The 15,542-nt window shown below is 40.5% G+C and overlaps 1 protein-coding gene across 5 annotated transcripts in view; it reads left to right on the forward strand.

Moving 5' to 3' along the window:
* The first annotated feature begins 3,891 nt into the window (after positions 1-3,891).
* RPP30 (ribonuclease P/MRP subunit p30) overlaps positions 3,892-15,542 on the forward strand; it is a 43,492-nt gene continuing 31,841 nt past the window's right edge. For 4 of the 5 annotated variants that reach the window (XR_016388117.1, XR_002643956.2, XM_022569367.2 and 1 more), the window contains exons 1-5: positions 3,892-4,000; positions 5,499-5,554; positions 6,102-6,158; positions 7,367-7,441; positions 10,309-10,380. Coding sequence is in view for 3 of the 5 variants with exons in the window: in XM_022569367.2 (XP_022425075.1) it covers positions 3,919-4,000; positions 5,499-5,554; positions 6,102-6,158; positions 7,367-7,441; positions 10,309-10,380 (342 nt within the window). In the remaining 2 variants the exon portion in view is untranslated. The remainder of the gene's footprint in view (positions 4,001-5,498; positions 5,555-6,101; positions 6,159-7,366; positions 7,442-10,308; positions 10,381-15,542) is intronic. The other variant, XM_022569368.2, reaches the window with a different exon arrangement.

The following is a 15,542-nucleotide window of genomic DNA, read 5'->3' on the forward strand; positions in this document are numbered from 1 at the left end:
GATTGACCCTTCTAATAGGAGAGGATTCCTCCTGCCTGACTGCCTTCAAGCTGAGTCAGGGGTGTTCCCCTTTCAGTGGACTCAAACTGAAATATCACCTCTTCCTGAATCTTGAGCCTGCCTGCCTTCAGACTGGAACTATACCATCAGCTCTCCTGGGTCTCCCGCCTGCCAACTGCCGGTCTTGGGACTTGTCAGACTCCAAAATCACACAAGTCGACTTCTTTTTAAAAATCCCTCTCTCTCTCTCTCTCTCTCTCTCTCTCTCTCTCTCTCTCACGATATATATATATATATATATATATATATATACACACACACACACGCGCACGCACACACACACACACATACACACACATACACACATATACACTCTTGGTTCTGTTTCTCTGGAGGACCCTGACACTAATACAATCACTTATTTTACTTGCATTAAAAAAACAACCATATTGAAATTTTAGCCCTTTTCTTTCCATTCGTTTCCATCACACATCTCTTCCAGATACCAATCATAGTTCTTTTGATTTCTTTCGTAATAACGTCTTAAGTTGTATTCTTTTGTCACAGGCACACTTTGCATCTTAAAAAGGTAGGAATACTCCTTATTTTTACAATGATAATTTTTATAATACACTAGACTTCTTCACCTGTGTTTCGTTTTCAAACTTTTGATAGACACATAGATATAAAAAAAATTCACTTTCATCTTAATTGCACTTTAAAAAAAAAAACAAAACCCTACCATTGCAAGCAGGGATACTCACAGCCTAGAAGATGGACAAATTCTTATGCTATCAGGTCAGTAAGGGGAGTTTCTGAGGGAGGAATTATTGAGAGAGGCTCCTTGAATTGGTGATGTCCTGTGGAGTCCCATTTGAGTTCTAGACTTAGCAATTAACTCCTCTAGTATGCTTTACCAGGGCCCCTGGGAAAAGCTGGGCAGGTGACTCATTGTACAGACTTACCAGCCATGTGATAAACAGGGGCAAATGCGAGTCTGGTCGGAGGAAGGGCATCTTTTTCTGATCGGCACAGGAGCTCCAGTAAGTGCTCCATCATTGGGAATAAGAGGGGGTGTTCTATTTGGGTTGCTGGTTTATCATGCCAGTCTACCACATGCATAGTTCAGTGAATTTCTGGCCATGTGTTTAGGTAATTGAATATATCCAACAGTGCTACAACTGGGTTGACATGGGTATGAAGGTAAACAAGAGGTCATGGGTTCACTTATTAAATCTGCAACTTTTTACTGAGTACCACCTAATTTATGCCAGTTCTGGATACATGCCAGACCTCTGCATCTTGTTGCTCCTCGATTTCATGCATCAAAATTTAATTCAAGCATCACCTCCTCCAGGAAACCGTCCCATATCCCCTCCAAATCTCCCAAACTTCTCCCTCAATCTGGAAGAGAAGACCCTGCCAGATGTTTTTGACACACCTGTGCAAGTCATGTTATAATATTGCTTTCTTGCCTTGCCCCACCTCAGCCTTAAGCTGACAGAGGACAGGAAGCCCAGAGGAGTGTTTCTCAGCTCCCTCAGGAAGGGTGAGCCAAGTCAGAAGAGGATAAGGGCACAGACCAACTGAGCATGCACTGACACTGAGGGGACAGCCCAAGAGAGGCCCTCAGGGAGACCCAGAAGGGCTGGAACATTGCCTTGGATGCTAAAGCCCATTTTCTCTTTCTTAGCTCCCTAAAGAAGAGGAAATAACTGAAGAGTCACCCTCTTTGAGCCCAGGACTCCTACTTGATATAATAGGAATAACAATAACAATATTGGCTGGTTGTGAGGATTAAATCAGACAGTAGATAGGAAGTCTGTAGAGTAATTATACAGTACAATTATCTTCCAGTCAGAAATTTCCAAGGTCTTCTACTCCAGATCCTTTCTGCTCTAGGAACCCAGCCCCCCAGGCCAACTTCTGACCCCTCTTCCCTGCTCCTCTCCCCTATGCCATCGTCCCTTTTCCCTCTTCCCATCCCTCCTCCCCTCTTCCATCTCCATCCTTTCCTCCCCTCTCCCTCCCTACTTCCTCTTTCCTCTTCCTCCAGCCCTCCATTCTCTTCTTCCTTTCCCTCTTCTTCTCTGCCTCCTCCCTTCCCATCCTCCAACTCTCCTCTCTGCTTGCTTTGCCCAGGAGACAGTACACCAAGTGAGAACTGAACCAAACTACCCGGATCCAAATGTAGGTCTACCACGATTAACTAAGCTTTAGATGACTCAGATGTAAAATGCAGATGTTGCTAAAAAGCAGGACTTAACTCACAGTTGCTTTGAAAATTAAATAGATATGTAGGTAATTACTTAGCAAATAGACTTGCCCTCAGTAAAGTGCTCAAGTGTTATCCATCCATTTTCCTTCTTGCCCTTTTTCTTCCTTGTCACTGAAGCCCAGGGTGAAGATGAGAAAAGAAGTCTAAAGGGTACAGTTCACAGCAACAGCACCATGACTTTCAAAGAAAGAAGCTCTTTGTAGTCTAATGCTGGCATCAAATAATGAGTCATCTTATTCATCTTCACCACACATATTTCTGGCCAATCTAGATTTTGTGGTCATAGGTGAAGACCTGTGAAATTAACACCAGGTTTTCTGATGAAAAGCAAAGGGTTTGCTTTATATGACTTTGTTCTATTTGCAGAAGTACATTTTTCTTCTGTTCTTACTCAGGAAATACCAAGTATTGGGAAAGCAAAAGATTTCGTCTTTACTAAATTAAACCAAAAGGAGAATTACATGCTATTACATGGGACAGATCTCTCTTAAAATTCTCTTCTGAGACCAAGAAAGAAATCATGAAGAGGAGTACAAATCAAGATGTGGCCCTATAGACCAGAGACTGTGTATTGTTTGTGGCAAGTTAGCACAGAAATTGGAAATGTTTAGAAACTTTCACAGCCATTAGGCATTGTCTGGATGCCCAAGCCCCCAGTTAGTGGACTCTTCTTATTCAGCTGAGTACAGAGCAGTTCAGATGTTAGATTGGTCTTTTGAGGACAGATCTGCCTATTGGTAATGCACAATGGACCACGTACTGGTCCTAGAAGAATTGGGGGGGGGGCGGGGGGCGGCAGCGACCTGGCCCTTCATCACAGACGTTTGAGAAGCACTGATGTAAACTGTAGTTCCACAGTTTTATGTTCTCGGATCACTGATTTATCAATCTTTAAGAAGAGTTCATTTACACGAAGTTCAAAAATGTGGAAACATCAAATGTGTGGGATTTGATTGTACATTTCTTAGATGGAAAACTGTAAAACATTTTAATTTTGCCCCTCCTTGTCTAACCGGTTTTTGGCTAAACCAGCGTTGGAGCTAACCGCTCATCCTTGAGAGAACCCTGTCATCTCGTGGCTGAGAGCGTTGACTGTAAGAAAGAGTAGCGTGCTGTGGCACCGCCAGTTGTGATTGGGCAAAAAGACCTTTTTCTCGGGCAGTCCTCTTTTAGGTCAGTTTCTCCATTTCCCCGTTAAGTCCATTTTATAAACAACGGAATGGACTTTAGGGGAGGGAAAGAAAAACGGGTTCCCTACTACTTTTTAAGCGTTTCCGGCCCTAAGCAAAAGGGTTTGGCTCACGGTAGGCGCTCAATAAATGCTGTATACGTACATTTTGAAAGAATCACTTTCTACATTATTTCATAGGAGGAACGGTGGAAGATGTGAACTCCTCCGGGAGAAACCAAACATTCTCATTCGGAAGAAGACGAAGAAGGATTGAAGTGAGGCTGTAGATTCCCACACACTCATTTCTGCCGGTACTTGAAGGCGAGCGAGGAACCTGCTAATCTTAGTCCACGGGAGGGGGGTGGGGGGTGGGGGCAGACCGCGCAGGTAAACTGCAATTCCCGGCATGCCCGAGGGGGCGGGCCCGGCGGCTGCGCAGATAGGCGCGCGGCCATCACGTGATTTCGCCATGGCGGCGTTTGCGGATTTGGATCTGCGGGCGGGGTCCGACCTGAAGGCGCTGCGCGGGCTAGTGGAGAATGCTGCTCACTGTGAGTCTCCCCGGCTTCGCGGGCCGCGGTGCCTGCCCAGTCTCTCTGTCCCCCCAGACTGTCAGGCCACGCTCGGGAGGGACCCGGGCGGGCCTCGTTCCCGTCTCATGGGGTCTCCCGGCTGTCCCTGGAAGCTGAGGCCCCTGCGGTGTAGCTCTGATCCTGGGCGCGGGAAACTCGAAAGCACTGGGGAGCTGTTACCCAGTCTAGCTCCTTATTTCTTGCGAATTGAGGAAACTGAGGCCCTGACAGGGCGGGGAATTTGCATAGGGCCCCACAGCTGATGGATGGCAGAAGCCAGGGCTTCCAAGTATAGTCTCCTACGTCAGTGCTTTTAACATCGTCCTTTCCTGCGTCTCACGACAGTGTTCTGACACTCAAATGCAGGAAGCTAGTGCACCTATGGGTCCGAGAAGTGAGGGAGGGACATGGGGTCGCGAGTGTTTGAATTATATTATGTAGAGGGAGGGTTGGTGGGGGCGGAGGACATACTAGGAGAGTGAGAGGGGAGCAGCATGGCCAAAATGCCAGAATGTTACTCATATTTGAATCCAAGGGAAGCAAAAGCTCTGAGAGTTAAGACCCCCATTTTAATTACTGGAGTTAATCGCGACTGCTGTCTCTTTCCTTAGACTGTAAAATGTCTACGTGGGAATAGAGGGAGTTAAAAATAAAGAGGTTTCTACAGGGCCTGTTAAGTAATGGTTGCTCGGTAAATAATTGAGGGAGGAAGAAAAGAAGGAAACTGGACAAACTAATGAGAGGGGGGACCACTATTTTGGCATTAATATGCATTATCTTTTAATATTAATATCCTGTTGTTCCCATTGGTGTTTAAATAACTTAAAGATTGGAGTCATGATTTAGGCATGTTTTTGATAGTCCGCATGTCTAAAACAGGGCTGTGTTGAGGCTGATAAAGCAAGGCCCTGGCTTCAAAGAGTTCCCAGTCTCTTGGTGGGTAGCTCAAAGGCGTATGTGGACAGTGGTGTGAGGGAGTCGTTACTACATTTCTCCTTAGCAAAAGGGCCTTTGAAGTAGAAAGGGTAAAAAGCAAAAGAAACGAGTAAGAATGAAGGTGAAAAAGTATACACGTGATGGGATGAAAATGAACAAAAGGACACGAAGGAGAATGATGGTTTAAAGGAGTTGCGCAAAGTGTCTTTGGTATAATGCTAATAATACACCACCAAAGTCAAACAAAGCCCTGACTCTGTGCCAGCCACTGTTCTAAAACATCCTTTGCGTGTTATCTCATTGAATTCTGCCAGTCGTATAAGGTGAGTTCTGTTATTATCACCATTTGGCAGACGAAGAACTTGAAACTTAAGGTTAAGTAACTTCTAGGTAGTAATGCAAAGATTTGAAAATGGGCCGTCTGACTCCAGAGCCCATAACCATTCTTCTTACTACCTTCTAGTCTTGACATGAATTGGGATGAGATTATGTGTAAAAGAGGTTGTTGTATTTAACAAGAATGTTCAATTTTTCTTTTCAGTGGGCTATTCAGTTGTTGCCATCAATCATGTTGTTGAATTTAAGGAAAAGAAACAGGTAAAATACAATTTCTTAAGTTAATAATAACCAGCATTTATAGTTACTTTGTGTATATTGGTAATATTGAAGCTACAGACGAGCACTCTTTGTGCATTATCTTATTTTAATGTTAATAGTTGAGCTGATGCCTATTTGTACAAATGATAGTTTTTTGTGAAGTGCTAGGGCATGGTATAAGGATTCTTAAAGTTGATTTGATGTTAAGTAACTTTCAATAACTTCTTAAAAGTGCCTTGTTATTCATTAGACTGTAATCACAATATTTAATCTTTTTTATTGTACTGTCATGGACTCATTACTAATTGATTTCCCTCCCAAACATACTAGTAAATGTGTATATCTCCCTTTAGGCCAACAACTGTTCCTTACAGATTGTTTCATTCTGAAAACTATCGTTCATCCCTCGTATCCATTGGCGTTCTCAGCTGCTTCTCTGCTTTAGCTTTTCTTCATTAAAAACACACACATGCGCACACACAACTTACTTAGTGTTTCTGAGTGCCAGAAATTAGCTTTTCTTAAGAAATATTCTTCTTTGTTGTAGGAAATTGAAAAACCAGTAGCTGTTTCTGAACTCTTTACAACTTTGCCAATTGTACAGGTAAGTGTTTTGTTTAAGAAACATAGTACTTATTCATCCAGCTCAGACATGCCCAGTCATATATGTGGTTCTCTAATCTGTACTGCCCCTTCCTCTGTCTACTAGTCTTAGCTTTCCATGAAGACTCAGCTCTTCCACGAAACATTATGTACATCTCTTTTTCTCTGGCTGTACAGGTATACCTCAGAGATATTGTAGGTCTGGTTCCAGACCATCACAATAAAGCGAGTCACACGAATGTTTTGGTTTCCTGGTGCATATTAAATTTACACTTACATTGTACTGTAGTTCAATAAGTGTGAAGTAGCATTATGTCTAAAAAAAAAAAAATCAATGTATATACCTTAATTTTAAAATATTTTATTGCTTAAAAATGCTCACCGTCGTCTCAGTCTTCAGCAAGTTGTAATCTTTTTGCCCGTGGAGGGTCTTGCCTCAGTGCTGAAGGCTGCTGACCGATCAGGGTGGTGGTTTCTGAAGGTTGGGCTGGCTGCAGCAGTTTCTTAAAATAAGACAACAGTGAGTTTGCTGCATGAATGGACTCTTCCTTTCACTATGATTTCTCTGTAGCATGCAACGCTGTTTGATAGTATTTTACCCACAGCAGATCTTTCAGAATTGGAGTTAGTCTTCTCATACCCTGCCACTGCTTTATCAGCTAAGTTTATATAATATTCTGAATCCTTCGTTGTCGTTTCAACAGTTGATTAAGTTCGATGTCTTATATGGGTATGGTTTTTTTCACTGAAAACAATTACAATAGTACCATCAAAGATCAGTGATCAGGGAATTCCCTGGCAGTCCAGTGGTTAGCACCCGGCACTTCCACTGTGAGGGCCCCGGTTCGCATTGATCATAGATCACCATAACAAATATGAAAATAATGAAAAAGTGTGAAATACTGGGAGAATTACCAAAATATGACACAGAGACATGAAGTGAGCAAATGCTGTTGGAAAATGGTGCCAATAGACTTGCTCAACACAGGGTTGCCGCCACCCTTTAATTTGTAAAAAATGCAATATCAGTGAAGCACAACAAAGCAAAACACAATAAAACTAGGTACACCTGTATTATAAATTCCTTGAGAGTGAGGACTAGGTTTTACTGATCTTCACTATCTTTTATTGTTAGTACCTTTTAATGAGTACTTTCCACTGCTAAGGAGGAAAATCAGTCATTTCTATTTTGTGCTTTTTTGATTACAGGGAAAATCAAAACCAATTAAGATTTTAACTAGACTGACAATTATCGTTTCGGATCCATCTCACTGCAATGTTTTGGTAGGTTAGTTGTTTTTCTTCTCTCTTGGCCTTGTAAGTTGTATTGATTTCTGCTGAATACTGTTGTTTTTCCAACTCCTCCCATTCTTCCATCTCCCCCGACCCCCAGCGTGTGACACTTGACTGCTCTCCTTAGCTCAGAATTCACATAGTATAACAGAATCTCTTCTACTCATGGCACATGTATAAGAATACCACAATTAAAGAATCTTTCAGCAAGTGGTATTCATTGAACTTACATGAAGTAGACATAGGTGGGTACTGGGGATATTGCTATGAATAATACAGACACAATCCTTTTAAAAATGGGAGGGGGGCTTCCCTGGTGGCGCAGTGGTTGAGCGTCCGCCTGCCGATGCAAGGGACACGGGTTCGTGCCCCAGTCCGGAAGGATACCACATGCCGCAGAGCAGCTGGGCCTGTGAGCCATGGCCGCTGAGCCTGTGCGTCCGGAGCCTGTGCTCCGCAATGGGAGAGGCCACAACAGTGAGAGGCCCGCGTATTGCAAAAAAATTAAAAATTAAAAATAAATTAAAATGGGAGGAATGTTTAAAAAGTGGGAGGTAGCAAATAAGGAATGTCCTGGGAATGTGCAACAGGAGGCCCACCGAGGAAACTGATGTTCAAACAGGGGCCAGAAGAATCAGTGTTATAGGTGCCAAGTGAGGGAGAGAATGTTCCCACAGACAGGATGGATTATGCAAGGTCCTGAATCCAAGAAGAAACATGGTGCATTCTGGAAAATGAAACACCAGTTGAGTTGAGCCTGATGAGCTGTCTATCCTGGGATGTGGTTAGGGAGGTGGGTCTGGGTGAGCAATTAGAAGAAGCCTTTGAAGGTTTTAACCAAGGGAATACAATTATGAAGTTTGCATTATAGAGAATAGATTAGAAGGGATAAAGGAGGGGATTTAAGAGGCACTGGGGCTGGGGGAGAGGGGAGGATTGACAGGATTTGGATGGATTTGTTGATTGGATAGAAGGCGATGACTCCCTGCCTTGGCCTGAGCAGCCAGGTAAGTAGATGGTACCATTTCCTGAGATGGGACATAGAAAGAGAAGTAAGTTTAGATCATCATGTTTCAGACGTGATGGGTTATTGTGAGAGTTCCAGTGGAGCTTGTCAAATGGGGGGTTGGAAAAAAAGGTGTGACCCTCAGAAGAGGGACCCTAATTAAAGATACTGATTTGGAAGTGGTCACCCTGTAGAGAGTAATTGAAATCATGAGACTCCTTGGTAAAAATATGTGGGAAGAGAAGGTCTAGGACAGAGCCCTGAGGAAATTCGGTATTTAATGGTGGAGTAAAAGATGAGGGATGAGCTAGGATTAGAGACTGAGGCAGGACTGTCTGAGAAGTAGGTGGACAACGAGGAATGTGAGAAGGCTCAGCAGCATCAAGGTGCCGGAGTAGTTAAGTCAGAGAAGGGCTAAAACGTGTTGAATGGGCAAGTCTCCTAATGACGTGGAGGTCATTGGTTGCCTTAGTAAAAGTCATTTCCACGGAAATGTTAGGGACGTGAGAACATGCAGCCAGTGTGTGCTGCTGACTTTGCTTGAGAAAATTGTTTCTGTGGAGGAACAGAAGGCATAGGGAGGCTGGTGGATGAGAACCTGCTGTCTAGATTTTGTTTGTTAGATGGAGACTTGAGAATGCCTGGTGCTGATGGGATGGGTCCAGTGAGGGAGAGAGAAAGTGAGATCTCTGAGAAGGTGAGCTGTTTCATCTTTAGCTGGAATGGCCTCCTCTATCATAGAACAGGAGTAATCAAGGAAGGGCTGGCCTCCTTTCTAACATTAGCATTGCTAAAGAAATTACAGAAAGCCAAATTTTGGGATTTTATACAACTGCAGGCAGCATTCTGCTTATCTAGGCCCAGGGAGACATAAATGGAGCTGACTTTTTATGGTCACAAAGAGTTTGATTTTCTCTTGTTATCATGAACATCCTGGTGGCCCCTATTTGTCCACATCCCAGATGGGAGTGGGCAAGCAGAGGACAAAGAGTCCTGGATCCTGACTTTTTCTGAGACCTGGAGCCTGCCCTGTCTCAGCATACATCTGCCCAGCAGGTTTTCTTACCTGCTCAAGCACAGTACCTGCTGCTTCTCTTCAGCCTATCTCTTTCCTCCTCTAATTTTTATCATGCCTTTTCTTTTTACAGAATAAGAGGTAAAAAATTTTAAAGGTGCCAACAGGCAAAGAAGAAATATCCCATATCTCATCACTCAGAGATTGTACTCTTGAATATATATTTTTCCAGCCTTTTCACATGCATACACATATAAGTTTGAGACTTTCTTTTATAAACAACCTTTAACGGATAAATTTCTCCTGTCTTAGGACTCTCGGGTATTTTCTTGCATGCTTAGCAGTTTAATTTGTATTTAACAGTATTCTCATTGTGAACCTAATCACATCACACTTAGTCACGTGTATTTCTTATCTCACCAAAAAATGGTGAGTTCCACTGAGAACAGACATATGCCTTAAGTGATTTTGTATCCCCAGTGCCCCACACACAGCAGGTGCTCAGTAAATTTCTGGCAAGCTCTCCACTAGCTTGTAAGAGCAGCAGCTATCTAATTTGATTTTTCTATCTCAAACAAAATGTTTGGTACACAGTTAAAGTATAACAATGTGGGAAGGAAGGAAGGAGGATGATTCCTTCCTCCTTGGTGGGATGGAAGTTGGTATCTGGAGTCTCATGTGCTGAGGAGGTCTTTTCTGACAACATACAAAGCAGAGCAGAAATGTCAGTGGCATATTAGAAGTGTTACACGATTGAAATATAAGTGCAGCCAGGACATTAGTCAGAATTCCATATGCATTTGTTGTTGTATGGTAACATTCTTTTTATATTACTAGAGAGCAACTTCTTCAAGAGTCCGGCTGTATGATATCGTTGCAGTTTTTCCAAAGACAGAAAAACTTTTTCATGTAAGTAACAGTAAAAGAAAATGGTACTCATTATTTTATATAAGAAGTTTGATGTTATACCTTTGTAGGTGACCTGTATCATCTCATCTGGAAACTTTGAGGATTTTTCATTTATACTTGGTGTTCTGGAATTGCACAAGGGTGTATTTGGGTGACATATTTTGTTTTGTTTTATTTATTCTGCTAGATATTTGATGGGCTGAGATTTTTTAAAAGAGTCCATCAAGTTTTCTTCTGTTTCTTTATCTCTGCTTCATTCATTCGTTTGAAACTTCTCTTAGGTAAATGATGGTCCATCTCTTTCTAGCTCTAAAAGCGCTTCAGTTTCTGCCCTTCTTACTATTCGCTGCTGCCTGTGACAGAAGAAGGGAGCAAGGTTCTACTGTGGCATAGAAGATCCCTTCTCTGTTTTAGCTTTCCCGTTTGTGTGCTCTGAGGTGTGGTCCATATGCCAGCATGATCTTATCAGCCTTTGGTCTTCTAGAAATCCTTCAGAATCAACCATCTGCTGATACTATTCCTTTTTGTATAAGAGAACCTTTATGAATTTAATTTCTTTTGTCCTTTTCAAATGGCCATTTCTATGACTTTTCAGGAAGGAAAATTGTTTAATGTGTATGGTCATTTTGTCAACTTGAGACAGAACACACTGGGCATTGTAAGTGATCACAGAAAAGAAAAAATCAAATGTAATATAGTTTTTCAGGAATATGTTTTACTGTGTAAAGTGAGGTATAGCTCCTTAAGAAGTTTGGAATGTAGTCTTTATTTAGGTAGCCATCTACCAAAAGTGTATCCACTAAAGGGATATTATGGGGGGGGAAAGAAAGCACTGGTCTTTGATGTTTTACTTTTACAGCATAATTTGTTTTTAAGCAAAGTCCGTTCTAAAATTATAAGATTTTCCCTAAGTTTATCCAGTAGATGGAGTTGCTGACTAAGGAGACTCGTATGTGGCAAATTTCATTTTCAAGGCACATTAACAATTCTTAATTGTTTATACAGTAAGTACCCTATATACGAATGAGCTCCGTCATTCATAAGTCCAATTTGTTTATAAGTCCAACAAAGTTAGCCTAGGTACCCAACTAACACAATCGGCTATATAGTACTGTACTGTAATAGATTTATAATACTTTTCACACAAATAATACATAAAAAACTAACAAACACAAAAAATAAAAACATTTTTAATCTTACAGTACAGTACCTTGAAAAGCACAGTACTACAGTACAACAGCTGACATACAGGGGCACGTTTGCATCTTTGAAAGTTCGTAATTTGAAGGTTTGTATGTAGGGGACTTACTGTATTAATGCAGAGAAATAGTACAAGTTATCTGTGAATTCCTGTTTTTGGGTGACTCCTTTTCTAAAACGCTCAATTATAGTAATTCTCAAGAATTTCATTTCAGAAAAACGGGGAGTAGGATTGAGTAGTTCTTAGTCATCAGAGACCCCTGTGGAACCTTTTAAAATCAGGCACGTTCAGATCTCCACTGTTGGAGATTCTGATCCAGTAGGTTTGGGGTTGAGTTTGGGTATCTTTTTTTAAGTTCCACAGGGGTTCTAATTCAGTGCTGAAACCCTAAGATGGACCATGGATATGTCCAAATTTATTAAACAGCAATTTAGTTTTGTTATTAAATATTAACAACTCACTTATACTGTAGACTAAAAGTTGGTAGTGTACCCAGTTTTTTATTGTACACTTGTTTTTCAAATGGATTTTGAAGAGCATACAACTTAAAATTTCCATAGCCATTTACTGGTGATTAGAGAAAACAACAATCCTGGGGATAATTGGGACAAAGGCCTATTATTATCCCCATTTTGTAGAAGAGAAAATTGAGACTTAGGCTCAATGATTTGCTCTAAACTTAAGGTAGTTATGTCATAGAGATAGGACTTTGGAGTCTTAGAATACATTATAATTTGATTTAGTGAATTTATCTTATTACTTGTTCTTCTCAGATTATTCACAAGTTTTAATTCAAAACTGTGAACACATAATTCATGATGATGGGTGGAACAGTCAGAAATACTCTGGAAGATGGAAGAAAGCTATAAATAATTGACAGAGTATTTGTTTGGAATTGACTGCAGAGAAAACAGTTTTTAAAATCAGAACATCTTATCTTTCCAAATCTTACCCATCCTTTAAGATTCAGTTGAAGTTGACATTCTCCCTGTTTTATATAGAAAATCAATTTAAAAAGACTTTTTTCTTTTAATTATAAAGCTTTTGTAAGCATATCATGGTTTGGAATTGGGTCAGATGCAAGCAGTTTGTTGCTTAACAGGTTATGTTCTGTTAAGTGATTTTATTTGTTTGGTTTGTAAGTTGATTATCTAGAATGTAAACAAGTGTCCGTAGATATGATATTCTGTAACTAAGGTCTCCAAAATGAGTTATAAAAGCATTCCTATACACATGTTAACAATTAGTAGTATAAAATCTAACCACCTTAAATGGAGTTGTTTCCATGGGAAATAACATACTCTTTTCCACTCAGAGTATCTGGAAGATATCTCATAGATAAATCCTTTTTCTCCATAGTTACCCCAGGGGATAAGGCAAAGATGAAAGACTGTAAACAGATTCCATTGGCTGGGGCTTCTTAGGATGGGGGTGATGGTGGAATTTGAGAGAGAGAGATACATAGAAGTTTCAGGAGCTTCTGAGTTAGTTATTCCCATTTAGGATTTTTAAAAAAATTTTTATTGAAGTACAGTTGATTTACAATGTTATGTTAATTTCTTCTGTACAGCAAAGTGAATCAGTTACAGACATATATATTCTTCTTCATATTCTTTTCCATTGTTACTCCCATTCAGGACAAGACAGGGTGAGGAGAATTCAGGTTATTTAGTCCAATGGTCTCCAAACTACCTTGAGTGTGTACTGTATCAATTAAAAAAAATAGTGATCCGACATCCCCAATATGTGTATGTTTATTTTCTTTTAAATTATTTGCATGTAATTTCATAACTTGTATGGAAACACAAAAGACCCCGAATAGCCAAAGCAATCTTGAGAAAGAAAAACGGAGCTGGAGGAATCAGGCTCCTGGACTTCAGACTATAGTACAAAGCTACAATAATCAAAACAGTATGGTACTGGCACAAAAACAAATATAGATCAGTGGAACATGATAGAAAGCCCAGAGATAAACCCACACACACATATGGTCACCTTATCTTTGATAAAGGAGGCAAGAATATACAATGGAGAAAAGACAGCCTCTTCAATAAGTGGTGCTGGGAAAACTGGACAGCTACATGTAAAAGAATGAAATTAGAACACTCCCTAATACCATACACAAAAATAGATTCAAAATGGATTAAAGACCTAAATGTAAGGCCAGACACTATAAAACTCTTAGAGGAAAACATAGGCAGAACAGTCTATGACATAAATCACAGCAAGGTCCTTCTTGACCCACCTCCTAGAGAAATGGAAATAAAAACAAAAATAAACAAATGGGACCTAATGAAACTTAAAAGCTTTTGCACAGCAAAGAAAACCGTAAACAAGACAAAAAGATAACCCTCAGAATGGGAGAAAATATTTCCAAATGAAGCAACTGACAAAGGATTCATCTCCAAAATTTACAAGCAGCTTATGCAGCTCAATATCAAAAAAACAAACAACCCAATCCAAAAATGGGCAGAAGACCTAAATAGACATTTCTCGAAAGAAGATACACAGATTGCCAACAAACACATGAAAGAATGCTCAACATCATTAATCATTAGAGAAATGCAAATCAAAACTACAATGAGATATCGTCTCACACCGGTCAGAATGGCCATCATCAAAAAATCTACAAACAATAAATGCTGGAGAGGATGTGGAGAAAGGGGAAGCCTTTTGCACTGTTGGTGGGAATGTAAATTGATACAGCCACTATGGAGAACAGTATGGAGGTTCCTTAAAAAACTAAAAACAGAACTACCATATGACCCAGTAATCCCACTACTGGGCATATACCCTGAGAAAACCATAATTCAAAAAGAGTCATGTATCACAATGTTCACTGCAGCTCTATTTACAATAGTTAGGACATGAAAGCAACCTAAATGTCCATTGAGATGAATGGATAAAGAAGATGTGGCACATATATACAATGGAATATTACTCAGCCATAAAAAGAAACAAAATTGAGTTATTTGTAGTGAGGGGGATGGACCTAGAGTCTGTCATACAGAGTGAAGTAAGTCAGAAAGAGAAAAACAAATACCGTGTGCTAACACATATATACGGAATCTAAAAAAAAAAAAAGTCATGAAGAACCTAGGGACAAGACAGGGATAAAGACGCAGACCTACTAGAGAATGGACTTGACACGGGGAGGGGGAAGGGTAAGCTGGGACAAAGTGAGAGAGTGACATGGACATATATACACTACCAAATGTAAAATAGATAGCTAGTGAGAAGCAGTCGCATAGCACAGGGAGATCAGCTCGGTGCTTTGTGACCAGTTAGAAGGGTGGGATAGGGAAGGAGGGAGGGAGGGAGAAGCAAGAGGGAAGAGAGATGGGGATATATGTATATGTATAACTGATTCACTTTGTTATAAAGCAGAAACTAACACACCAGTGTAAAACAATTATACTCCAATAAAAAAATTATTTGCATGCTCCATTATATCAGTGTGCTTTATGAAATAATATACACACACTGAACAAAACATTTTAAGGGAAGGAATTAAAAATAAATGAAAATAGAAGTTCTGTTTTCTTCCTGCTTAATCCATGCCTTACTGTTTGCAGAGCATTATTGTAGTATATGCTGCTAACACCTGAGGCTACTGAAAAGGCGTATCTTTCAAGGCAGTTCTTTTTAAGGTATGCTCTGGCTCCACTGGTGTCAGATTTCCCAGGAAACCTTGTTAAAATGCAGGTTATTAGACCCTGCTTACTGAATTTACTGCTGAGAGTAGGGCCTGGTAATCTCCATTTTAAATAAATTCTTCAGGGAGGTTTGTTTTTTTTCTTAAAACAGTTTAGTTTGGGAGGCCCCATTTACGGGCATCTCTTTTTTCCCTGGTCAAGCCTGGCTCTCCCTTGAATAAAATATTAGAATGTACTAACCTGACATCCATGAAGGGGAGTTGGGGGAGACTGAACCCCCTTCTCTTATTCCGCTTGTTCCATAA

Source organism: Delphinapterus leucas, chromosome 16 (assembly GCF_059928025.1).
Source record: "Delphinapterus leucas isolate spDelLeu-1000000601 "Yukka" chromosome 16, BTC_Dleu_Yukka2, whole genome shotgun sequence".
Taxonomy (NCBI): domain Eukaryota; kingdom Metazoa; phylum Chordata; class Mammalia; order Artiodactyla; family Monodontidae; genus Delphinapterus; species Delphinapterus leucas.